This window comes from Chanos chanos, chromosome 6 (genome assembly GCF_902362185.1).
Source record: "Chanos chanos chromosome 6, fChaCha1.1, whole genome shotgun sequence".
NCBI classification, from domain to species: domain Eukaryota; kingdom Metazoa; phylum Chordata; class Actinopteri; order Gonorynchiformes; family Chanidae; genus Chanos; species Chanos chanos.
This window is the reverse complement of record NC_044500.1, coordinates 43782244-43809557: the sequence shown is the minus strand read 5'-3', so window position 1 is coordinate 43809557 and position 27314 is coordinate 43782244. Positions and strand designations below refer to the sequence as shown.

Sequence of the window (27314 nt, the reverse complement as noted above, 5' to 3'; positions counted from 1 at the left end):
TGTCAGAAAAGCAAGCAGGTGATTTTATTTATTTATTTTTTTCTCCTTCCTTCCACAATTCTCTCTTTCATTACCGAAATGTAGAACGGGACCGACGCGCTCGGATAAATAAATAAATAAGGTGGAATAACTTGTTAAACATGAAGTCAAATCAGAAAGAAATTATATGCCTAATTTTTTTTTTTGGGGGGGGGGGGGGGGGGCCCTTTAATCATTGCCATGCAAATACGTGCGGTAAAATGTATTGTCACGTGTCATGTCGGTACATCGTTTTGTGGGAAAACGGGGAGATATTGAATGGTATCGATCGGCCGTTTTGTTGCTTAAACCCACGGATTTGCATAAGTAATGGTTGGCGCAGAGTGTAAATAGAAAGCATCGGTTTCCCCCCTCTTGAAGCTGAACTTAATGAACTTTTAATTGATGTAGAGGGGGAGGTTTTTTTGGTGAGTGTTTTTGTCAGGGCTGGAGGAACGGGGGGCTGAGTGCGGACGCGTCTGGGTTCTGCGGTGCTCTCGGATTGCTTCAGCGCAGGGCTTAAGTACCGCGTAGTTAGTTTCATATGTCATATAAAATCAGTCCGGGCACACAGACGCCTGCAACTAAAACCTTAAGTGCATCCAGCGGCATCGTTCTCTGGCCTTTTGCTTCCGTCTTAAAAGAAAGGAAGAGAAATTCAATCAGAGGAGACACACCGAAACCCCCAGTATGTTTCTGCTCTTAAAAGCCTTCACATAGAAAGCGAGAAAGAGAGAGAGAGAGAGAGAGATGAGAGGTGGGGGGGGGCCTCTATTCCTTTCCACAAAACACACCCCAAGTACCATCAAAGCCCCTCTGCTTGTCAATCAAGGTACCCCCCCCCCCCCCTTAGCCTCTTCTTCGTTCTGAGAAGAGCCCCTGACACCCGTCTGAGACGAACGTGTGCGCGCGTTACATGACGATTATATTCTTTTAAAAAACGACTCACTCGGAAGCATGCATATAATGTTTGTCATTTATGCCCCCCCGACTCCCCAAACTGAGATTACGTTCTGGAACATTGCATTAAAAAAAAAAAATCATCTTTATCTTTAAGTCGCCCCTCTTCTTCTTTTTCCCAGCATCCATCAGTGCACCCAGCTCTGGGACTGGCACTCAGAGATAAATAATCAGATTTGGCTTGCCCCTCTCTCTCTCTCTGTCTCTCTCTCTCTCTCTCCCCCTCTCCCCCTCTCTCTCTCTCTCTCTCTCTCTCCCCCTCTCTCTCTCTCCCCTTTAATTGATCTTACACTCTCAAAATGATAATTAAATCATTTAGGGGAAGTCCCTGGTGCATTGGGAGGAGAGGAGAGGAGAGGAGGGGAGCAGGGCCGGGGGTCTTTGGGGGACAGCCAGGGCCACAGAGGAGAACTGTTCATCACGATGTAAAGGCAGAGTGTAATGATATTTGGACTAGCACTCTCAGTCTATGCCCTCTGTCTGAGGATTGGCTCTGAACGCGTCGGACTGCTCTGCGATAAAGACATAAGCCACCCCTAGCCCTGCGACTTTCTCTCTCTCACTCTTCACTCTCAGAGTTTCTTATTCAAATGCCATTAGATCTCACACAGAGGATCGCGTGCAGCGTAGGCCAGCGCAACAGTTTTCGGCTCTTTGGTTTTGGGTGGTTTTTTTTTTCCCCCGCCGCCGTTGATGCTCTTGGATGTATGTTAAAGCATACCACAAGGATTTGCCTAAATACCCTCTTGGTTTTTCTCTCTCTTTTTCTGTTCTCCCTTCTCACTCTCTCTCTCTCTCTCTCTCTCTCTCACTCTCTCTCTCTCTCTCTCTCTCTCTCACTCTCTCTCTCTCTCTCTCTCTCAGATGACACGCTTTCCCATATTTCTGTAACAAGATCATTAGAGTTGTCTCCCTTCTGGCTGTCTCACAGACCTACTGAGACATAGGGTGGTGTGTGAGAGGCCGGCAGACTGCGAGGGGGCTGCGTTTTGGAATAAGAGGGAGGTGTAAATGAGGGAGACAACCTTACGAACCCCCCCACACTCCTCTCTTATTACGTTAATGTTAATCGTTTACTGTAAACTCCGTCATTTAAACCTGTTTAGTCATCCAGCATAGGAGTGCTGGGGCTAGCGGTTTCCTGAGAGCCTCCCAAACATCAATTCCCAATACACTCCTTCAGTTCAGTATCTTATTAATACAGAATTAAGCAACAAGCCTATTTGGAGGGGAGAGAAAAAAAAAAAAAACAAGATTTCCTTAAATTAAAAACGGTTGCTACATTCGCCAGTCAAGGCATTTCCTTGTTAAAAAACTCATTATAATAGATCTTCCACATCTATTTATTAGCTGTATCAAAACAGAGGTCTTAACACGTATGCATAATTCATAATTGAATTTAAAAAAAAAAAAAGAAAGAAAGAAATGTCCCTTTTTTTTGGGAAGGGTGGGGGTGGGGGGGGGGTGTTAAACACATTCATGAGCGGTTGGCTGCCTCTTAATTGCAGAGCAATTATCACTTGTTATGAACAACGTGGACTCTTAAGCAAGTAATTATAATCCAGGAAAAACCTTCCACGACCCTTCAACATTTTCTTACTTCAAGCACAGCTCTGCTAATATCTGTACAAATTAGATTTTAATCTTAACATTTCTGGGTTTTTTGTTTTTTTTTTCTAGGAAACCTGTCACACCGTAATAAAATAGTTGCTTTTCTCTTTATGCTCCCCCCCCCCCCCCCAAAAAAATATTAATGAAATGTGGCAGTGAAATCGGACGCTGGTTAAGCAAACCAAAAAAAAAAAATCATTGATCCTCTTTAAAGTGATGAGAGAGAATGTTTGTTTGTCCTAGGTGACAGTTGTGATGTAGATGATTACTTTAACCATGTCTCCTTATAGTTTATAGCACCAGTGTATCTATAAGTACCTCTCAGTGTATCTGACTTATTAGGTATGTAGTGTCTTTAGGAGCAATGGTAATGTTCCAGTGGAGTGAAGAACAGGTGGTGGGGAGAGAACTGGGTTCCCCAGACTCATGTAACTCGGTCCTGGGTGTTGCGGTCTCTGTCCGGCTCCATATGGTGGCCTGTCCTGCTAAAAGCCTCCCCACTCGACGTCATCCTCACCGGGCCTGTTGGTTGCATGCTCAGCCCTTTTGTTCGGGCATATGGAAGAGGTTGCCTAGTTTGCTTGTGGCTTTCAAAACCGTACGGAGGGTCTCCCTGAGTTCGGTCAGAAGGGCACGTTATATGTGTGTATGTGTGTGTGTGTGTGTGTTTGTGTGTCAGACAGCGCTGACTTTTGTCCTCCTCCTATGAACGAGTCGCTCACGGGCAAGAATGTTTGCAGTTTATGCTTGGCAGGAACCTTCTAGATGGATTAGGGGAGCTTCCTGTTGTGGGAAAGGCTGGCCTGGCCCAGGTGGATCATGAACTGCGCTTTGGAAGGGTCACAGCATTTTTTTGTTTTGTTTTGTTTTGTTTTTTTTGTTTTTTTTCACTGGAAGCCTCTTGGCCCAGATCAAAGCGTCTCCGCTGTTTAGATCAGAGATGTTAAATAGTTACGTATTGATTGGCTGGCTTTTGTTAAGCTATAGCCCTGTAGTGCTCTCACTTCCAGCTGGGCAGGAAACACAATTCTCAGAGCCAAACTGATCACTTACTTCCTTGAGGGTCAGAGGTCAGCGGCGAGTCAGTGTGCTGTTAGAGTCAAACCTGTTGCCAGGGTTTGAGTTTAGTCCTGTGGGACCATCCCTTGGAGAGATTAACTATCACAATTAATGACTTTCTTATGAAAATGCCTGACTCAGTCAGCTTAGCTATGTGACTGTTCTCATGATGCTGTGTGTGTACACTGTGTAAGATTATTAGAGCGTCCATGGGAATGGTACGCGTGTGTGTGTGTGTGTGTGTGTGTGTGTGTGTTACCGTTAGTGGACATATGTGTCCACATCATCGCAGTATTAGTAAGTAATACAGAGCAGAGGACTAGTGTAGAGCTCTAGAGTCTGAAATATTCATATTTAAAAATCTCTTTCTCTCTCTCTCTCTCCCTCTCTCTCTCTCTCTCTCTCTCTCTCTCTCACATGCAGGTCAACGTTTGAAGATCATTCCCAACACAGTCATCCGCTGTATGGTCACGGAGTGTGCAAATGGCCCGGCTGCGAAGCTGTGTTTGATGATTTTCAGTCATTCCTAAAGTAAGTCTCCTTAAATCTACTCTTCATTCCTACAAACACACACACACACGCACACACACACACACACACACACACACACACTGTGTCTGTCTCTCCTGAAGGTTAACCTTAAGCACAGTCCTCGGTCTCTGCAGCCCTTGTTTAACAGCGTATCTCTGGAGCAGTTGTGTTGGCTGCTTTTCTGTGTAATTCTCTCCCTCTCCGGGACAGCACGGTAAGGAAAGCAGTATGTGGGTGCTTAGTTTTAGGTTGTCATGCCCAATTCTCTCTCTCTCTCTTTCTCTCTCTCTCTCTCTCTCTCTCTCTCTCGCTCTCTCTCTGGGTTCTGGCGTGTAGTTGGTCTCCTTTGGACGCGACAGGGGCTGATAATGCCTGTGATAAGTGCGTTGCCCATAGCGATGGCTGGCAGTTTTTCCCAAACAAACGCCAGGAGGATGTTTATCTGTGACTGCCCACACTGGGGGCACACGGCGGGTTTGCCCTTGTCTCTGGACAGAGAGAAACTCTTCCCAAGCTCACTGTGGCTTCCTGTAGCTTTCTTTCTTTTTCTTTCTTTTTCTTTCTGTCTTTCTGGGGGGTTTTTTCTTTACCTCACACTTCTCATTTTCTTCTGAAGAACACAGTGTTTTTGTGTTAATTTATCTCACATTAACACAACGGCTATAACTGAAACGCTTTTTCCTGACGGCTTTGACTGTCTCTTCCACCCCAACGCTGTAAGTTTCTCTCAGCAGAGCAGTCCTGTGTTAAAGTCCACTGTAACCAAGCTAAACGTCTGCGGAGAGCAGCCATGGTAAAGCAGGCAGCCCTGTGTTAAAGTCCACTGTAACCACGCTAAACGTCTGCAGAGAGCAGTCATGCTAAAGCAGGCAGCCCTGTGTTAAAGTCCACTGTAACCACGCTAAACGTCTGCAGAGAGCAGTCATGCTAAAGCAGGCAGTCCTGTGTTAAGGTCCACTGTAACCAAGCTAAACGTCTGCAGAGAGCAGTCATGGTAAAGCAGGCAGTCCTGTGTTAAAGTCCACTATAACCACGCTAAACGTCTGCAGAGAGCAGTCATGCTAAAGCAGGCAGTCCTGTGTTAAGGTCCACTGTAACCACGCTAAACGTCTGCAGAGAGCAGTCATGCTAAAGCAGGCAGCCCTGTGTTAAAGTCCACTGTAACCACGCTAAACGTCTGCAGAGAGCAGTCATGCTAAAGCAGGCAGCCCTGTGTTAAAGTCCACTGTAACCACGCTAAACGTCTGCAGAGAGCAGCCATGCTAAAGCAGGCAGTCCTGTGTTAAGGTCCACTGTAACCAAGCTAAACGTCTGCAGAGAGCAGTCATGGTAAAGCAGGCAGCCCTGTGTTAAGGTCCACTGTAACCACGCTAAACGTCTGCAGAGAGCAGTCATGGTAGAGCAGGCAGCCCTGTGTTAAAGTCCACTGTAACCACGCTAAACGTCTGCAGAGAGCAGTCATGGTAAAGCAGGCAGCCCTGTGTTAAGGTCCACTGTAACCACGCTAAACGTCTGCAGAGAGCAGTCATGGTAGAGCAGGCAGCCCTGTGTTAAAGTCCACTGTAACCAAGCTAAACGTCTGCAGAGAGCAGTCATGCTAAAGCAGGCAGCCCTGTGTTAAAGTCCACTGTAACCAAGCTAAACGTCTGCAGAGAGCAGTCATGCTAAAGCAGGCAGTCCTGTGTTAAGGTCCACTGTAACCAAGCTAAACGTCTGCAGAGAGCAGCCATGGTAGAGCAGGCAGCCCTGTGTTAAAGTCCACTGTAACCAAGCTAAACGTCTGCAGAGAGCAGCCATGGTAAAGCAGGCAGCCCTGTGTTAAAGTCCACTGTAACCAAGCTAAACGTCTGCAGAGAGCAGTCATGGTAAAGCAGGCAGCCCTGTGTTAAAGTCCACTGTAACCACGCTAAACGTCTGCAGAGAGCAGCCATGGTAAAGCAGGCAGCCCTGTGTTAAAGTCCACTGTAACCAAGCTAAACGTCTGCAGAGAGCAGTCATGCTAAAGCAGGCAGCCCTGTGTTAAAGTCCACTGTAACCAAGCTAAACGTCTGCAGAGAGCAGCCATGGTAAAGCAGGCAGCCCTGTGTTAAAGTCCACTGTAACCACGCTAAACGTCTGCAGAGAGCAGCCATGGTAAAGCAGGCAGCCCTGTGTTAAAGTCCACTGTAACCAAGCTAAACGTCTGCAGAGAGCAGCCATGGTAAAGCAGGCAGCCCTGTGTTAAAGTCCACTGTAACCAAGCTAAACGTCTGCAGAGAGCAGTCCTAATCAGCCTCAGACTCAGAGCTTACAGTCTGAACCCAGTCTGTGGCTTACATTCCTCTCCTCCTTTTTCCCCTGGCTTTGCTAATCTTCCCTGTGTGTAATCCAACACATAACAGTGCTGTGGCCGAGATGAGAACATCCGAGTGTGTGGCAGCAGATCAGTGCCTCTCTCTCGCCCCTGGATTAGTTGGCTTTTAAACAAGATGTGACAAAGTTCCATTATCCCAGAATGAAATTAAAACAAGCAGGCAAGAAACACCGTGGGGGCCCCCTGACAAACACACACATACACACACACACACACACACACACAGACTCTCTCTGTCTCTTTGTTACTTTTTCTGGGGGTTTTTTTTGGGGGGGGGGGCAGACACTTTGAGACAGGTTTATTTGAAAGGGTGTTTAAAAGGTTGGAGGTAACTGCAAACGCGTAGGAGATAATAAGATAATCTATCTTTGACTTGTGTTTACCTGCTAGAGAAAATGTTAATATGCAGTGTCCACTGCCAGTAGAAAAGAACGCTTAACTTTTTTCAGCGAAGACAGAGTATCTAAACAGAGCACATGTCGTAAAATGATCTCTCCTTTTTTTTTCTTCTTCTTCTTCTTCTTCTTCTTCTTCTTCTTCTTCTGCGTTACTGTGCATTTCAGTCCAGGGAGTGTCTCTCTTAATCCGCTGCTTTTTTTTTTCTTTTCTTTTCTTTGCTTTTTTTCCCCCCTCTTTGTTCCTCTAACGTTCCCTCAGCATTTGTTTATAAAAATGATAGGAATTAGAATGGGAGCCCTCTCACTAAAAGCTCTCTTTGAAAAGTCACTAAGCTCACTCTGCAATGTTTTTACAAGTGTTTTTATCACGGCCACATCTTGTTTACTTTAGTTGCCTGCCCTAAACTGCTTGGAACATGTTAAGAAAACATTTGGAGAGTTTCCACAAAGCTGCCTTTGTTCAGACGAGAGAGAGAGAGAGAGAGAGAGAGAGAGAGAGAAAGCTGCTCACCAAGGTGTTAACGCTCAAAAGCTGTAAGCACTTCCACATGAAGAAAAAAAAAAAAAAAAAAAACAAAGTAAAGAAAAACTCTTCCCCCAATGCCTGTCGTCTGAGGTTATCCCCAAAAGAATCACAAGTAATAACAATGAGCGAATCAGGTGTGTGCAGTGTGTGAAAGAGGCTCTTTTAGTAGAAGAGGAGTGGAGAGGAGAGGTAAGACATGAGAGTGATTACTCAGCAGAAGAGATGTGTTGATCGGTGGGACCGCAAGTGGAGAGGAAGGTGGGCCGCGCTTTTAACGCCAACCAGATTTCTCTTAGCAATGCCAACAGCAACAACCAACACAGCACTGGATTGTTTTTTTAAACTCAGAAGGTATTTATTCTGTATTTGAAAGAAAACATGACATACTCAGTTGCACTATGCCGATAAATGAAAAAAAAAAATGAAAAAAAAGAGGGGGAGGGTTGTGGTCTGATTTCTGATTTTGGTTTGAGAGTGAGATAAGGGAGGGTCCAGTTGTCTGGACAGCAAGCTGTTTGTTTGATAGAGGTCAGCATCCTGAGGCCTTTGACCTCTCAGAGGTCAAGACTGAACCAAACCCTGCACTGCCCTCTAGTGCTTTAATTATTAAGACTTACACACACACACACACACACAGACTGAGAAACTTTTTCAGCTCTATATTTTACTGTTGAGGAGGGTGTGTTGTGTGTGTTGCTATGCATTTATTTTGGATTACGTTTGTGTGAGTCTGTTTATGTTTTAGAGTGATGGTTTCTGTTTGTCTGTGTTTGCAAAAGGAGGAACAGGGACAAGGACAGTGTGTGTCTGGGAGGATATATGCGCGCGTGTGTGTGTGTGTGTGGGAAAAAGAGAGAATTCTCTCTCAAGTCAAAGTTGGTGCTTTGAGTATTTAAGCCATATATCCTTCTTCAAATATTGCACATAACTACTTTCTGTTTAATTTAGATCTGTTTACTGCTTTGGGTGTGTGTGTTTGTGGGGGATATGCGGTGTGTGTGTGTGTGTGTGTGTGTCTGTGTGTGTGCGCGTGTCTGTCTGCGAATTGTGACATGCAATACGTGTAGCGTGTACACTTTCCAAAAATCAAAAATCAAATGTTAAACTTTAAAAACAATAGAGGCATTGAGAGAACATGAAGGTGAATTCCAAACTCTAATTACTCAGACAAAATATGTAAAGAGGTTGAATGATTGATGTTATTTTCTTTGGTTCATATTTGCGTTTGCACATTGCACGGCTTCACGGACGGAGAGAGAACAATAAACAATGGAAGCCATCAAAAGTTTGCCCAGTGATTAAACAGAGAGATATGTGTGTGTTCTGCTGTTTTATAGCTTTGGTTCCAGGATGTGTCATTAAACACACACACACACATACACACACACACACACAAAGGAAGACGGAAAGCAGAGTCAGTGATATGTAAAAATGCTGACTGTTTAAGGAAGCTCTTTTTTTATTGTGGCGTTTTACATTAAGGACTGTCATTCTGCCAAGAAACTTTTAAAATGCGCTTCATTTTGAAGTCCCGAAAGTGACACATGCCAACGCTTGTAGCCTCTCCCGATGTCAGACACTACCCCCGCCCTCCACTCCACACACACACGCACGCACACACACACACACACACACACACCCACCCATATCCTAGACTCCTCCAGTCCAGACACCCTTCACTGGGCTGCATTAAGGGACATTTGAATATTTCATTTCCTATTAATTATGCACTGTGACTCTCCATGTCATTAGAAGAAGGGGGAGAGAGGGAGAGAGAGAGAAAAAAGACGTCCAGCGTAACAAAGGATGAAAAGAAAGGAGGGCATATGGCTCTCCACGAAGAGCAAATTCCAAAGCATGTCACGTATAACAGCGTTCACTGAAAATGTACCTCGTGCCACTTAAATTAGAGTCCATATGTCTTTACCTATTCGCTTTTTCCCTCGAAATGTAGTCCTGTGTTTATTCTCTCTCTCTCTCTCTCTCTCTCTCTCTCTTCCTCTTTTTTTTCCATCTCGGCCAATTAAATGGCGTCTCACTTCAAGCAGACTGATGAAACACTCAGAGTGGACACAATAGATTTAGACGAATGTGGAATTTACCATTCTCGTTTCTAAATATTAGCCATTTCTAATCTCTTCGTTATGTTTGAAAGTGATGAATTTTAAATATACATAAAGGCAATGTGTGTGTGTGCGTATGTGTGTGTGTGCGCGGGCGCGTGTGTGAGTCATTTCAACATTTATTGAAAAGATACTTTCATGGAGTCATTTCTCTGAAAAACATGGTACTTCCCTTGGACGTTTCAATCATTGGTCCAAGCATCGGTCCTCAAGGTTAACATCACCTCTTTCTGAGTAACAACCTTCACTCACAAACAGAACTGCATCAATTTCTCATCTTGCCCCACACACAACCACATCTGTTTTTCCTCTCAGAGTATTTGTATGTGTGTGTGTGTGTGTGTGAGTGTGCGTGCACGCGTGTGTGTGTGTGTGTGTGTGTGTAGTCTCCATACATCTCTATGCGTTTGATTCTGGGTCCGCGTCTGCGGTAGATTGATTGACCTCATCACCGGAGGCATTGTCAGTCATCAGCCCTGTAACTGGACAGGTCCGCTCGCCTTTCCTTTCCCAGTAAACGACAACGAGAAGGGAAAGAAAGAAAGGGGAAAAAAAGAAGCGTTCCCGAAAGAACAGGCCCTCCGCAACACCCATTCTCTCTCCCCGCTGTCGCTGCTCACACGCACACACACACACACACACACACACCCTCACACACAGAGCCTGGTGACAGTGACCTACATGGTCACTGGCGATGTGATGTAATTTATGATATATATATAATATATTGGGTCCATTAGAGGGCATAATAAAGCACTGAAATGGAAGGGTATTTGTGAAATCAGCTCAAACATCCTGCTCGGATTATGATTAAATGATTAATGAAACGCCACTGCATAAGCATTTTCAAACAGTAATTCATGCGCAGGGCCTGATAAAAATCCTCCAATCATATTTCCCTTCACTGGCGAACCTTATCTTCTCCGTTTTATATAAATCACGGTAGGAAAAAAAAAAAAAAAAGAAAGAAACAGTCTCCGTCTCCTGCCTGGGCCAGCCAGCGACTTATTTAGATTAGTTCTAAAAACGTGGTGAAAAAGGAGAACATCTTCACAGTATAAAATAATCAGCAATAATTATATTCATAATTCAAGTTTGTGGCAGATTTCATCTCTCTTCTCTCTCTCTCTCTCTCTCTCTCTCTCTCTCTCTCTCTCCTCTTCTTGTTGTCCTTTGCCTTTCCTTCTGGTTTCATTTGAGGTCTCATAATCTGAATGACATAATTAACTGCAAAAATCGGACACTTAAACAAGATGACTTTTCTCACTGTGTGTGCGCGTGCGCGTGTGTACAAAATTAAATAATTAAAAAGATAGAGGAGAGGTGTGTGTGGGGGTGGGGGGGGTGCGGAAAGGTTTTAGGGAATACGCCCTGTCTGATTTACAACCCCACATTTCACCTGAAATTCCTCATGTCATTTTCCTTATCTGCGCAACTTTCAGCAGCAGATAGGAGAGCTCTTCATGAAAAATGGATTTCTTACATAAAGAGCAATTTTTTTTTTGTTGCGTTATGCAGATGATGTTGTATGATTCTTATTTGCAGGGAGAGAAATGAGATATTTCAGATAGGAGCATGCCTTTATTTACCTTTGATCATTTCACTGAGCATATACCCGTGGCCGTTTTGATACTTTTCCAATATTGAGAGAGAAAATGAGTGCCTGGATAATGCAATTTCATATTACGACATGAAACTTTTATCAAACGTCTGGACAGGCTGCGGTAAAACGTAAAGTTTGAAATGAAACGTCTCGTTTTTCTGCAGGCATCTGAACAACGAACACGCACTGGACGACAGGAGCACGGCCCAGTGCAGGGTACAGATGCAGGTCGTACAGCAGCTGGAACTGCAGGTATAGATTCTCTCTTCATTTGCTCTCCCCCTCTCTCTCTCTCCGTTTTTATCTCTCTCTCCATATCTCTCTCTCTCTCTCTCTCTCTCTCTCTGTCCTTATCTCACTCACGATTTCACTCACTCAGACACACACATACACTCAATCACTCTCTCCCTCTCTCTCTGTCTCTCTCTCTCTGTCTCTCTCTCTCTCTCTCTCTCTCTCTCTCTCTCTCTCCCTCTCTCTCTCTCTCTCTCTTTCTCTCATACTTGCTCACCTCACTTTCTTTACCTCTCCTTCACTCTGTTTTCTTCTGTCATCTATCCCTCTTTTCACTCATCTGCATTGTTCTCTCTCTCTCTCTCTCTCTCTCTCTCTGCGATATGACCAGTGGCTGAGAGATGGAGGGGGGTGGAATAAAATGAAATTATTTTGTACATTTGTGAGTAACCAGTCATTAAAAATGTGTTATGTATGCATGACAGCCAGGCAAAGATATATGAAGGGGCCGCGGGCTAGGAAGAGAAGATAATTACATTTTGAATTTTACTGGGTTTTAAAGTCATTTGCGACTTTTAACTGTTTGGCACTCCAATAAAACACTTTGTGAAATTCACAAGCCCTCGACAACAGCGGCTGTTCTCCGTGTCGATTAAGGATATCGATCGCAAAAGCTGATCGTTTGTGTTCAATGGTATGGAGGGATTCTGCTTTTAAAAGTGGAGCCGTAGACATAATCTTTGGATGAGCTGTGTTTTTATTATCTTATGAACGTGAGCTGTTTCTGTATTTAGCAGTGAGAGGAGCCATGTTCTCTTTTTGATGTTCCATTAGAGTGGATTAGTCAGGGTCAATGGAGCTTAGACTCCTCTAAACATTCACAACACTCACACGAGCGCCTCCTCACAAACTCCACCGCCGTAAGAGGATACCGCCCAAACTTTACAAATTTAACCGGGTCGAAAAGCTCATTTATCTCACTGCTTACTTGGCCTTGTGTATCATAACGCAAGCATGCGAACAAGTGTGTGTGTGTGTGTGTGTGTGTGTGGGTGTGTGTGTGTGTGCTTGCGTGCGTGTGTGTTTGTACACATCGCTTTGCCACAGACCAGTTGAAAGCCTCTACCGCTCAAGACGCGAATTTTGTCCCAGTCCTAGTACACCTTTATTACTTCTCCTCCTGAGCATGAGTGAGTGAGACAGGCAAACGGAGAGAATTTATCAGACATTTCCTCACACAAAACACCTCTCTGTAATGTGAAGTGGCAGCCCAGAGACAGCTGGCAAGGAAAACAGGGCCAGGCAGAGAGAGTGAGAGAGAGAAAGAGAGGTAGAGGTAGAGAGAGGGAGGGAGAGAGAGAGAGAGATAGCAGGTAGACAGGAGGTCCTGCTTTAGCCCACCAGAGTGGAGGTCGAGTGTATTAAGTTGAAGCGATGCTTAACATTTAGTGCTCTTAGGAAAGGAGCTGTCCATAAACAAAGACTGTGGATTAATGAACACACGTTCAGAATGTTCTAGAAGGTCAAGACAACCTTTTTGATTGTTTTTTTTGTTCCTTCAGGGGTATCTATGCTTCCCCCTGTCAACATTTGCTAACAATTACGGTGATGAATGAGGCAAAAAAAAAATGTTTGTATCTTTGTTCATTTGTGTTTTCTTCTCTTTTTTTGTGTGTGTTTCTCATTAAAGTTAGCGAAAGACAAGGAGCGTTTGCAAGCCATGATGACTCATCTTCATGTCAAGTCCACTGAGCCCAAACCCCCTCCGCAGCCAGTGAGTAACAAGGGTGTCATTGCCCTATCTCTTTCTATCATACACTCTCTTTCCTCTTTTAAACTCTCTCTCTCTCTCTCTCTCTCTCTTTCTCGCCAGTTTTTTTTTCTTTCTCTTTGGAATTGCGAGACCAAGTCACAGCACATTTCCATATTTTCATAAATCTCGAGTTGTCAGCCAAAAGCAGATGTTCGATGCAAGGAAAAGCTGAATCGTTTGTTGAAGTGGCGTCTGTTGGCACTATTCATTTTGTTTCACTGATGAAGTCCAAGCACCTAGACACACATACACACACACACACACACACACGCACGCACGCACAGCTCCTCTCAACAGAGCTACAGCTACAGAGCTGCAGCATAATAACTCAACATTGTGTCAATCAGACATTAATTGAAAATAAAGGTTAAATCAATATTTAAATCAATTGAATTCTGTTTAGGCACAGCGTTAACTGAACGATCTGATGCACCACTTTTTTCCGCGCTGGTGTGAATGGAAGGAAGTGGTTTTCTCGGCTGTGACATTAGTGTTTATAGTGTGTGTGTTCTCAGTGTGTGTACTTAGACCCTCTTCCTCTGTATGGAATGCACACTCTCTCTCTCTCTCTCTTTCTCTCTCTCTCTCTGTGTGTGATCGTATTTAACCTGCTCTCCTAACTCCTCTACTATTTCTGCATTCAGCTCCTGTGATTCAGGCTCCAGTGTTGGAAGCCCCGGTCCGTAGAGCTGATGGCAAAAAGGAGAAATGAAAAGAGAGAGAGAGAGAGAGAGAGAGAGAGAGAGTAATAAAGAGTAGATGTTGTCTTCTAACAGGAGTGTTAGCACAGGCTGTTGTTCGTTTCAAGCTAAACTGAAGCTATTGACAAGCAGCTTCACTCCGCTCTGCTCCACACAGAGTCAGCACAAAGACACACACACACACACAGACACACGCACGCCCTCACGCACGCACACACACAAACAGAGCGGGCCAGAGACAGGGGAATGACAATAAGGCTGGCTGCTGGAGGTTTGTCCGTGTCACACACACACACACTGATAGTGTGGATTAGTCGGTGGAGAGAAAACCTGACATGGGGATATTTGTATATGAAAAGTGGTCGGGAAGGCAGATAGCGCAGTGTGCCCATCTCTCCCTCAGGACTGACAGAGAGAGGCCCATGTCAGACGCCGTGTTAAGCGTCACACTCTGGGGAGTATTACAAACCTCGCCATACAAATAAATTGCCTTTCTGTTGGAGTGATAGCGCAGTTAGGATCGTGGTCGGGGAAAAGAGGGGAGGTCAGAGTGGGAACTGGCAGTGTTTTCAGTGTTTGTTTCGATGAAGGTTAGTTACCAGACTGAGTGTGACCAAAAACTAAAAAAAAACAAAAAAACAATTCTGTTGTTATATTTATTTTATTTTTATATGTTGTTATATATATTTTATATTTTTTCTTTTTTGGCAAGTTGATCTCATACAGAGAGTAGCAAACTATTCATCATCAGCACACAGAGTTAGAGTCAAACAGTTACTGTAGGCTAAGGCTGTCTTGGTGAGTGTATTTTTCTAAATGTTTTAGACTTTGCTCCTTATGAGTAGTCAGTGTCAGAAAACGTTCTTGTCAGAAATCTGACCTTTTCTCTGTGGGTAATTAAAGAGTCTTTTTTTTTTTTTTCATTATTTGTTTATTTTCCTCTGCAGCTCTCTGAGTCAAAGGCAGTATAATTAGATCACCAATTACCATTTAATTAATTTCTGTCTGAAGTCTCATTTTGTCCCTGCGTTGGAGGGAACCCAAATGGCGAGGGGAACAAAAGCAAGGCCATTCCCAGCGCGTCCGGCCTTTTGTCGAGAGGTTTTTTGCTGCTTATGGCCGGAGAATATGAACGAAGGTGAAAACAAAGCAGGAATATCCCATGTCTGGAAAAAAACACCCCCACATCCCAAATACCGTGTCAGGAAAAAACACTAACTGAAAAAATCATTTATTTTTCTCTTGTTTTGACAACGCGCGCGCACGCACACACACACACACACAAACTTTAACTCATGTTAAACAATGAATTTCAGTAGTTCCTGCCAAAGAAAAACATACCTCTGTTTGTCAATAGACACTCATAAAAATGACCAAAAAGGAGACTTATCGAACATTATAATGTGCCAAGGCATATCTTTAACAAATCAGAGAAAGCATTTAGAGAAAAGAAAGAAAAGGGAAAAATCAATTAACTTTGGCCAAAAAAAAAAAAAAATTAAATAAAATAAAAATAAGTGGTTACAAATTCTTGTAGACAATGGCGTGTCAAGGATGAAATTTTCTGTCTGCGCTGGCCCCACAATTTCTTTATTACATAGCTGTCTATCACGAGTGGCATCTCACCGGTAATGACTGTTAATAGGCTGCTGGTAATTGGGTGTCCGTGACGGATCCGTGTGGGGAGGGTTAGATGTTAAACACTGTCTGCCTGCATTTCACCTGGACTGGCCCCTTCTGTCTCCACTGTCACCAGTCCCATTATCACACGCAATTAGACATCTGATACCTCCAAAGCAATCGGCAGCCCTGACATTTCATTAATTTGTTAGCACAATCCGCAAATGATTGTCATTGGATGAAACACCTCTTTCTAACCGCTCGCAGTATTTTTCTTTCTTTTTTTTTTTTTTTCCCTTTCTTTTTTTTTCTTTCCCTCTCTCTCTCTCTCTCTCTCTCTCCCCCTCTCTCCCTCTCTTGCTTGCTTTTCCTGTCTCAGACACTAAAGTCATGTTTAATTTGGAAAAACTGGCCTCCTTTGGCAAATTAGCAATTAGAACAATTTGGGGGAGGGTGTGTGTGTGTGTGGCAGAGGGTGGGTTTGTATATGTGTTCCTAGCTTGGCCGCTAAATGAATAGCTGCCTGGCGGGTCAGGCTGGGATTTTCCACATGACTGGGGCTCCTGTGGCCAACTCCAGCCCTGACTGAAGTGGCCACATCTGCTTCCAGCCACGCTCTACCTCAGGAGCAGGAGTTGTCCAGCTTAATTAGTTTACCTTGTAGCCATTATTACTAATGCTCTTTTTCAGCTGAACTTCCTCCTCCTTCTCCTTACCAGAGAGAGCGAGAGAGAGAGAGAGAGAGAGAGAGAGAGAGAGAGAAACTCTGCGGAATGTTCTAGGGCCATCTTTCCGCTGGTCCATTCCCCGCTGATAGGGTCGGAGAGATAGAGCGTTTAATCAGTTGATGGCCCTCTCTTAGCGTCTCCTAATTAGGCTCCTTACAATACAATTTCAGCTTGTAATTAGCCCAGATTGGCCGCCTCCTTCCCCAGCATTATTAACGCTCCTCTCGGCGGTGGGCGAGATTTACATTGTCGTTTTGTCAACGCTGCTCTAACCTACACACGCCGACACACGCTCAGAACTCAGTCAACAGCACTCAGGCTGCTGTCACGACACGCTGGGGCCAAGCTCCGGAGAGCTCCAGCAGAACATGCGAAGCGAGAGAGAGAGAGAAGCTCTGAGATGTTTGGGATGAAGTCAGGGATGGTGGATAAGGAGGAGGAATCAAAAGTTACACCAGGCCATGGTGTTTACAGACAGCTGCAAACCCAAGCCCCGACGGTTCACTAAGGTGGATGGCATTGGGTAAAGGTTGAGACTGTATTCCCTAGATGTTCTCCTCTTGGACAGTTTTGAATATGTACACTGGAGTTACATGGCTAAAAATGGAGATAGCTGAGAAATCCTGCTTTGTTAAGCATTTCCTCAGTTTAATGATTATACTGGCTGTGTTGGGAGAAAGATTCATTGAGTGTGTGTGTGTGTGTGTGTGTGTGTGTGGTTGGTTGATTACTGACTTTTATTTTGTTGTTTTTGTGTTGCAGCTGAATCTGGTGTCGAACGTCACCCTGTCCAAAACAGCGCCCGATGCTTCCCCCCCTCTCAGTTTAGCCCAGACCCCGACCACCCCCACGACTCCACTCACGCCCCTGTCCCAAAGCCACTCAGTCATCACTCCAACCAGTCTGCACAGCGTTGGACCCATGCGGCGTCGCTACTCAGACAAATACAACATGCCCATCTCTCCAGGTACTGCACACACACACACACACACACACACATACGCAGACACACACACCAAAACAGTGAGGGCAAAAAGGAGGAGGGGAAGTATTGTATTAAAAGACATTACTTATGTCTTGTATATCTCATATACATAGACACAAATGCATAAACAGGCACACACGCACATACATGTACACACACACACACACACGTACAGACAGATACACTTACACGTGCATTCACACCAGAACAAGAGGGCAGAAGTACAATAATGTATTACAATAATGTGTCACACACACACACACACACACACACACACACACACGCATGTTCTCTTCAGGTCTTCTGTTTAGACCAGACTTGCTTGTTTCTTTGTTATGTTAAAAACGGCGAGTCTTCATACGTCATGTCTAATCCCTGTAAACAGATATCGGTCAGAACAAAGAGTTCTACATGAATGCTGATGTCAGACCCCCGTTCACGTACGCCTCACTCATAAGACAGGTACGTATCCCATCAGCCCCTGCTCTCTCCGCCACTGTGTTTAATCTCCCCTTTTACAATAGACTATTTAATCAACCTCAGCCAATTCAAACACTAAATAGCTCTGTAAGTATTCACCTTACACACAAACTGCTACTTCTTTTTCTCCCTCCCCCTCTCTCTCTCTATCTCTCTCTCACTTACTTACTCGCTCACTGACTCTCTGTCTCTCTTCTCACTCTGTCACTCTCTGTCTCTCACTCTGTCTCTTTCTCTCTCTCTCTCTCTTTTACGTACTCACTCACTTTCTGTCTTTTTTTCACTCTCTCTCTCTCTCTCTCTCTCTCTCTCTCGACCCTTGTTAAATTTTAAATACAATTTCCACAAGCAGCACAAGATTAACCATCTGCAAATGAGTGCGAGAATGCTCCCCGTCTACCACCAAAAAAAAAAAAAAAAAAAGGGTCATATGTAACAATTGCTTCTGATTAAGCATTAGAGTGAATGTGATTATTATGAAATTCATTTCACACAACAGTAAGAGCGAAGCGTCTTAAAGATGCCCAGTCAATTATCAGTGGAGTTGGCTAATCTCTGATCTCCGGCATTAATCTGTGGCTGGGATAATTGGCACCTCTGTAATCTGTCGGAGAAAAACAAGCGTTCTGCTTCTCAGCACGCAGGGACAGAGAGAGAGAGAGAGAGAAAAAAAGATGTATTCAATTCCGAGTATTTGAATGAGGACGCCAAAGCGTTCGGTAAATAAAGCAGCACACACCTCAGATTGGACGAGCTGAGGGCTGTTTTACATGCATGATCAAGCCGTGTCACACACACGCGCACACACACGCACACACACACGTAGAGACACAAACACAGAAAAGAACCCATATCTTATTTTGGGATATGCTTGTTTTTTGTTTTTGTTTTGTTTTTTTTTTGTTTTTTAATGAATGGTGTTTGTTTAGGTAGTGAAACATTCTGAACATGTTTTTTGTTTGTTTGTTTATTTCTTTATTTCTTTTTTTTCTTTTTTTGTGTGTGTTTCTAGGCAATTCTTGAATCACCGGAAAAACAGCTAACACTAAATGAGATCTACAACTGGTTCACGCGAATGTTCGCCTATTTCAGACGTAACGCAGCAACGTGGAAGGTAATCCCACACACGCTCTTTTCTCTGAGGTTACGACACTAAGTTGGCAGACAAAACATTTACTTCTTGTTACTTGATTAACTTTTGTTTAATATATATATATATATATATATATATATATATATGTATATGCTGAGGAGAAACTCGTACTCAAGGCAGTTAAACTCATACTCAAAAGTGTCTCCAAACGTTTTTTTGGCTTTTTTTTAGCAAATTTCGCAGCGAGAAAAATATAACATTTGAAGTCAAGGTTCATCTCTGACAGATAACATAACATTCCACAGCAAAAAGACAGAGAGAAAATCAGAGGGAGAATGAGAGAGAGGAGGAGAAAGAGGGAAGGAGAGGGAGAGCAGTGATGACACTGTCTGTAGTTTATCCTTTATGCAGCTGTGTGTCCTCTCTCTCTCTCTCTCTCTCTCTCTCTCTCTCTCTCTCTCTCTCTCTCTCTCTCTCTCTCTCTCTGGGCACTTTAGTTTCCTGCTCCAACAAACACTGACAGTCCCTCCATGGGCACACTGTAGTCATAAACACCAACACCCATCTGACTCACGCACACGCACACACACACACACACACACACACACACACACACACACACACACACACACACACACACACACACACACTGCTTTTTACTGTTGTAAAATCTGTGAGATAATGCAGTTTTTCCCCCTAAAAGATCAGATTACATTTGCAAAAGCAACCAGCACTCATACATGATTTCACTTTGTGAGCCTCAAAAGTTTCAGAGGCTTCTCATTCAGACTTGTTTTAAATGTGATTTTTAAAATGTTTTCTCTGGAAGAATGTGAGTAGCTTTCCTGGAAAATACAATTATTTGAGTAGAATGTTTTTTTTTTTCCCTCCCTCCCAAGGTTTTCTGTTTCATTTGCGTCAGTATAAAAAAAAAAAAAACAAAAACAAAAAAAAAAAACCCCAACCTGAAAACGTCTTAGGCTTAAGGACAAACGGTATGATAAAACTCTCTAGTGACAACACCTGCATATACAGTCAGTTGTCAATGAATGCTTTATTTACAAAATATCTCCTAACATACTCGAGAAACCATTCGATGAAAAGCTAAATTATTGGCCTTGTGGAAAGTACGTGTTGTCGCAATTGTGTCTTTCCCCTCATTGTTCAGTTTTGGATGAAGTCATAACTAAGAGATAGATGCCAAAGACTGGTGTTTATTGGACTGTGTGTGTGTGTATGACTGCGAGTGTTTGTTCTGTCTGGAGTTTTGTTTTTAGTTTAAGGTGGTTCATTTCTATTGGCTCTTCATCAGTAGTGCTTTTGAATTGTAAATATTATGGAAGAAAATTCCAACTAACCTGTAGTTGGCAGAATTAATGTGTATTAAAATGAAAACACATGAATGTAATTTCAACATCAGCAACATATATCTAATTCCAACTAAATCTAATTTCCAACATCTAAATATGCTGGCAGGAAAAAAAAGAAGGAAGAAAAAAAAAAGGGGAAAAAAAGGGGAAAAAAAAAAAAAAAAACGAAAAGAAAATCCTAGGTTTTGAACACGTTTGTTTGAAGGTAGACTGTAGTCCACAGATGTTCTTAATATATTATGTTTCACTGTAAAACTGTGTTTTAGAAATGTCTTTTTTGCACTGATAGAAATCTTTCTCTTCTCTCACACCAACTGCAGAACGCAGTGCGGCATAATCTTAGTCTACACAAGTGTTTTGTGCGAGTAGAAAACGTAAAAGGAGCAGTTTGGACGGTGGACGAGGTAGAGTTCCAAAAGAGACGACCACAGAAGATCAGTGGGTACGTCCGCAGCGTTTGACCCGTCCCCTCAGCCCAGCGCTGTCGAATGCTGGGAAGGGAAAACAAACAAACAAACAAACAAACAAAAAACGTCTGCTCCATTCCATCGTCTGTGTGTGTGCCCTGACCTGACCTGACCTGCCAGCGCACCCTTGCTTGCTTTTTTTTCGTTTTGTTGTTTTTGTTTTTGTTTTGGTTTTGGTTTTGGTTTTGTTTGTTTTTTGCGCACATGCTCTCTAGCTTCATGCCCAACGCTTCACGCTGTGTGTGTGTGTGTGTCGGGTGATGTACTGCCGCTGTCATTGGCTTAAGCTTGTGCTCATTCATTCGCTCCCTTTCTCCCTTTGTCTGCTGTCTGTCTGTGTGTGTGTGTGTGTGTGTGTGTGTGTGTTTGTCCTCTCCGTCCTGTCTTTTGTCGTGTCGTGGTCAACGCGTCTGTTTGTTGCTGCCTCACCTTTGACCCCCCCCCCCAGGGTGCAGTTCGCACCAACCTTTCCCTGCATAAGTGCTTTGTGAGAGTAGAGGATGAGTTTGGGTCCTATTGGACCGTTGATGATGAGGAGTTTAGGCGTGGCCGCCACGTACAGCGAGGCCGTCCACGGAAATACGCGGCCGACAACGCGAACTTTGACGAGCTGCTCGCACAGTAAGCACTCCCCCCTGCCCCCCCCCCCCCAACCTCCCTGCTGCTTTCTTATCCTGCTCTGTCCCAGCATGTCCTGCTTCTGTGTTACCCCCCCTCCTCCTCCTCCCCCCCATACACAGCCTGTCCTCTTCATCATCCTGTATGTAGCCTCTCATACATCATCATCTTCCTCAGCTTGCTGTCAACCGTGCGTCTGCTCTACTGTACCATCAGAAGTGATCTACTGCACTTTAATGTGTTTAACTATGATGCCACGGAGCCATATATAACCATATGTCAGATATTTACATAAATATTGTAGGAGCAGATATGTAAGTTTAGCACTAAATATTGATTTTGTGTCTGTGTTTTATTGGAAACAGAATTGCTGTGTTGTTATAAGACTTGAGCGTCTATCAATCTACACAACCTTAAAGTATGCTATAAGAGATAGCTTAACTCTCTTCAGACTTACCAAGGATTTGTTTTATAGTCCATCAGCTACATTATAAATAGTATAAAATGTCTCTATAAAATAGAATAGTTAATGTGTATGTGTGTGTATAATTTTCTGTAGGACAGAACTGTGCGTTTAACTTTGCCCTCTGGAAGAACTTGGTGGTAGCAAAATGAAATATAATTATTGTATATATTTGGTCATGTCTCCAGAAGTCCAGCGCTAGTGAAGAACATCCAGACCAGTTTGGGCTATGGTCCGGCTCTCTCCGCCGCTTTCCAGGTAAAGAAAAAAATCAGGCAAACGTCTCATTTGGCAGGCAGCACGGTGGGGCTCAGTGTTTCTTCATGGCCAAGGTCCAGAATGACACCGCAGCCTTAAACACTCCACAGCTCTAGGCAGTTTACGCCATCTGTGACTATATGTCTGACTTATACTCTCTCTCTCTCTCTCTCTCTCTGTCTCTCTCTCTCTCTCTCTCTCTCTCTCTCTCTCTCTCTCTGTCTCTGTCTCTCTCTCTCTGTCTCTCTCTCTCTGTCTGTCTCTCTCTCTCTCTCTCTGTCTCTCTCTCTCTGTCTCTCTCTCTCTCTGTCTCTCTCTCTCTCTCTCTCTCTGTCTCTCTCTCTCTCTGTCTCTCTCTCTCTGTCTCTGTCTCTCTCTCTCTGTCTCTCTCTCTCTCTGTCTCTCTCTCTCTGTCTCTCCTTCTTTCTCTCTCTCTGTCTCATGCTCTTTGCATGCTTTTTCAGGCTTCGATGGCAGAAAACAACATACCTCTATACACTACTGCTTCTATTGGAAGTCCCACTCTCAACTCTCTGGCTAACGCTATCCGAGAGGAGATGAACGGGGTGATAGACCACGGTAACAGTGACGGCTGTGACAGCAGCCCCAGACGCTCTCCGCTGTCCGCCATGTGAGTGCCGCACACACACACACACACACACACACACACACACACACACACACACCAACCCCCCCCAAACCTTCAGTCTTTAACACAGGCAAAGGGAAATGCAGTTGGGCTACCAAGCGTTCAACACTGTTTCCCATGAACCTTTATGGCATTTGATGTAGCTCCTGCTACAATAGTACTCTAGCCTCTGTGTTATAATTATACCAAATTGGAGGTTTATGAAGGAAGTCCAAATTGTTAATTGTTGGTAAAGACCGACGCTGTTTCATTTCTTTTTTGTTTTTTTGAAAAAGGAAACTCCACCTTCTGGAAGGTTCACAAGCTCAGGGCTGTTTTTTTTTTTTGTTTTTTTTTTAAGAAAATAGCAGGACTCACTGTTATTTCAAGAGCGGGTTTTATAAACTCAGTTTTTACTACAGGTCAACAGTGTGTGTCGAATTCTTCTCTAATTGTTGCCTCGATTTGTTTAAATATTTACAAAACTCTACAATGTAAGATGACAGAGCTGCCATCTTGTCTGCCCCCGAAACAAGACTCATAACACGTCCGAGGTCCTCGGAGCCATGGCGAGAAAAACAAGAAGAAGCGTAATTAGTCTCTGAGAAATGGTCGGAGATTTCTAATGAAGCGTAGCTGTGGTCGGTTTGGAAACCGCAGCTCCCCAAACACTTGTTGTATTGGAGTGACTGTTGAATTGTTTTAGGCCTTAAAATAATACCCTGCAGTCGGCATGGTTTCCAGATGTGGAGAAGAAAAAGAGAGAGAGAGAGAGAGAGAAAGAGAGAGGGTTGGTTTTGTCGTTGGGGCGAGATTTATTGCTGTCTCTGTAAAATATCAGGACTGAGAGAGGAGAAATTTCAGCTGAAAGGAGCAGTGAGGTGCGGTAATGAGTATGTGGAGATGGAAATGGAAAAAAAGGAGTGTAGCTGGAGGCATGGCTGGGATGCAGGAAAGCCAGGGACAGGATGGGTGGTGTTGGCCTTAAGGCTCGCCGCGTTTCTGCCTATCTCTGCCTCTTCAGGCGCTTTCCTCCGCACACAAACAAACGGGGCTACCACACACAAGGATGTTTAGACACGCTGAAGGGGCTTTTTTTGTATTTTATCGTTTTTTACTCGTTCTGAGCGGGTTTTGAAGCGCGAGCGGCCTTCGGACGTACCCGTCCAGAAGGACTGCGGCCGTTTGCTCGTTCGGGTCGTTCGGTCGTTTTGACCGAATGCTTTTCGTCTTCTCATGCCGCTGGGGAATCTTTTTTTTTTTTTTTTAACTTTAGACAGAACCTGAACATTTCTAAACAATCAAAAGGAACCTGCTGAAAAAGAATCTATTCCCTTAGGCCAAATGCCTTAACACATCATTTATCCTTAGCTTAACACCTTGTATTCAGTAAATGTCTTTAGTTTTTATGAGTGTCTTGTGAACTTGGGTGGAAACTAAAAGGAGATTGACAATTGGCTGTCCAATCAGAACGTCTCATCACCTTTTTCCAATTAAACATCCTGCACCGTTAGTGTAGATATTCAAACAGTGAGCGTGAAATCTTAAAACTGAAGCTTTTCTCTCTGTTGGTGAGCTGACATTGCAGTGTACCTAATTATAAGTGGAGTGAATGCTAGCACATGTTCCTCTCTGTAGCCTTGTAATAATAACAATTTCACGTTTGCCCTGCAGTGAGAGATTGAGACTCGAGGCGATGGGACTTGTGGTGCTGCTTTGATCTCCGACCAGTAGCGTGGCAGATTTTTCCTTTACTTATTATTGTTATCATCATTATTATTCTGACCAAAATGCAGTATCTTGTTACTATGGTTTACATCCCTTGAATCCAGGCAACAAACTACATTAGATGTTAGTGAGAGAGTGAGAGGCTGTTTTAGTGTGGTGTTATATAAAAAATAAATAAAAACACTAGGTGTGAGTGTGTGTGTGGGGGTTGGGGGGGGGGGTACAGAGGCTCCATACAGTACACTTTCCAATGCTGATTAACACAGGGAAACTCCTACAGTGGCTACTGTTTTTCTTTTTTGCTTTTTTTCTCTCTCTCTCTCTCTTGTCTTCCCCTCCTCGAGACCACAGTCAGGCCCTGTTCCATTGCACTCTGTCCCTGCTGTGCTTCCATAATGAGAAATTTGACACATTGCATCTCACAGGGAATCCCTTTTTTTTTCCCGTCTTTTTTTTTCTTTTTTTTTTTTTCGCCCAGGCTGCGAGACGCTTCTTCGTTTTTGTTTTTTCGTTTTTTTTTTTCCCTCCTTTTTCCGGCTTGTTTACAACTGACAGCGTTATTATTCTCATAAGGGTTGTGTTTCTTATCACAATGTTGTACTGAGCTCCCACTCCGCTGGCTTCCCTGCCAGCGTTTTGTGTGTGTGTGTGTGTGTGTGTGTGTGTGTGTGTGTGTTGTTTTCTCCTGCCTTATTGACACTCGGTGAAAACGTGCATTAATTCAGCAGTTTAAAGCATGTGTGGTGGTGTCTACACGCCAGGCTTGTGTGAAGTTGATTAATGATAGAAGCCGGCTAGGGGTCGTCCTCTGGAGACCCTTCCGCGCGGGCCCTGCATGTTAACGAGCGGGACGGGAGGAACACACAGCTCGGCGCTGATCCGACGTCGCCGCTGCCGCTGCCGCCGCCGCCGCCAACGCCAACCTGACAGGCGCGCCCGCGTTCGCTCTCGCTGGGGGTTTTTTTTTTCACGCGACACAGTCCATTCTTTCCCCTTCTCCGTCGCGCGTTGTTCATCTTCCTCATTTATCAATTCTAAGTGAATACGCTGTTGTCTGCTGCTCAAGGAAGAGGAGAGGAGGGGAAAGGAAATAAATAAATAAGAGCCAGTCAGCTCTTTCTCCCGGTATTGGAATACCTCAAAAGGAGGCGAAAATTATCAGCAACTCCAGCGAGTCGTTTGTTAGTGTTTCATTAAAGAAAAGTCATTTCCTCCTTTTTCCCCCCTTTTCTCTTTCACTCACCCCCCCCCCCCCCCCCCCCCCCCCCCCCCCCAAAGTCATCAGACTTTGTGTCTTTTTAAGGAAAGAAAAATACATCAAAAAAAAAAAGAAAAAACAAAGCAAACAGGGGGCTTTTATTCCTCTGTAACCGTGGTAACCTTGCTGTTCTGGTCTTTTCCTCCCCAGGCATCACATTAGCGTTAAAGAGGAACCACTCGACCCGGAGGAGCACGAAGGCCCGCTTTCGCTCGTCACGACAGCCAATCACAGTCCAGACTTCGATCACCACAGAGATTATGAGGATGACCAGGGGACCGATGACATGCTGTAAAGTTGATATTCCCTGGTTCTCTCCAAAGGCCAAAACGAACTCAGATCAGCTGTGACATCACTCCAGACTTCACAGACCAGGCTGGTTTCCCAGTCCTCTCTGTTGACAGCTATAAAAATGTTTCAATTTACTCTTAGTGCCATTAAAGTACAGAGTGAAATACACACAAGATGAGAAAAAAAAATATATTCCATTTGGGAGTATTTTTGAGTTATTTCTACTTTTGGTTTTAAGAGAAGACAAATAAAATTAAAAAAAACAAAAAACAAAATAAAGACAAATAGAATTTCTACTCGTGCGTCGGATGGACCTGGCTTGGTACTGGAGACTTCTACACACAGTTGCCATGGAGACTCAGACCCCAGAGTGGACGTGAACTTTTTTTGCAGGGCAGCTTAAAAAGACTGCATATGACCCTCTGAGATACACACACACACTCACACACACACACATACACACACACACACACAACACATTCACACGACATGGGACTACAGTGGAGCACACATACGCACACACACACACACACACACACACCCCCACATACATAAATGTCAGCCCCCCTTCTTTGGACATGTCTTTAGCGCAGTGTGTATGTGTGTGTATGGTTCTAGTTCATCATCACTGCCTTCAAGTCGTCATGAATTTGCTTCTTTCACAGGATGTGGTGATGTTTGAGGGATTTGGGTTTAGCATGTGTTAAAAAATGTCATGTCCTCTCGTCATTCTAAGCTCCTCTTAGCTGGTGTGTGATATTTAGTTGCTGGTTTTTTCCCTTTTTTTTCTTTTCTTTTTCTTTTTCTTTTTTTTTTTTTTTTTTTTTCTTTGCAACTGATCAGACCTCATCATGCGGATATTTTTTGGATGGTCAGCACTTGATAATGAATGTTTTTGGTTTTTTGTTTTTTCTTTGTTTTGTTTTGTTTTTTTAAGCTTCCTTCAACATTTTTTTTTTGCCATCATACACACACACACACACACACAAAAAAAAGAAACAGAATGTCAAGTACCAAGTAGTATTTTTCTGTCGTTTGTTCAGTGTGTGTTTCAGATTACCACCATTTCATCATGTTGGCCACATGCCCTGTTCATGAAGTCCATCTGCAATGCACTACTCATAATGAAGGCTCTCTCCACGCATCAATGAAGTTTAATTTAACAGGGGGGAATGAATGACAGAGAGATCAGGCAGGTTAGCGTTTATCATCGCTTAAATTATACTTTCAAAAATCCCCTCATGGCTGTGCATGTGCACTGCAACCAAATCACTGATCGACGCTGTGGTCAGAAGAAGAACAGAGTAAAAAGTCACAGGAAGACCGAGGGAAAGACAGAGGGAAGAGTAGGAGGGGAATAGTCAGACAAAAACGTATTGTCATTTCTGAAATGCAAA

At 43.8% G+C, this 27314-nt stretch overlaps 1 protein-coding gene across 1 annotated transcript in view; it reads left to right on the top strand.

Annotated features, from left to right (window-relative positions):
* foxp1b (forkhead box P1b) overlaps positions 1-26032 on the top strand; it is a 108947-nt gene extending 82915 nt beyond the window's left edge. The window contains exons 8-17 of the mRNA XM_030776361.1: positions 4072-4179; positions 11347-11434; positions 13107-13190; positions 17041-17245; positions 17649-17725; positions 18756-18857; positions 20527-20648; positions 21943-22012; positions 22477-22643; positions 25777-26032. Coding sequence (XP_030632221.1) covers positions 4072-4179; positions 11347-11434; positions 13107-13190; positions 17041-17245; positions 17649-17725; positions 18756-18857; positions 20527-20648; positions 21943-22012; positions 22477-22643; positions 25777-25921 — 1168 coding nt within the window. The 3' untranslated portion in view covers positions 25922-26032. The remainder of the gene's footprint in view (positions 1-4071; positions 4180-11346; positions 11435-13106; positions 13191-17040; positions 17246-17648; positions 17726-18755; positions 18858-20526; positions 20649-21942; positions 22013-22476; positions 22644-25776) is intronic.
* The last annotated feature ends 1282 nt before the right edge of the window (positions 26033-27314 follow it).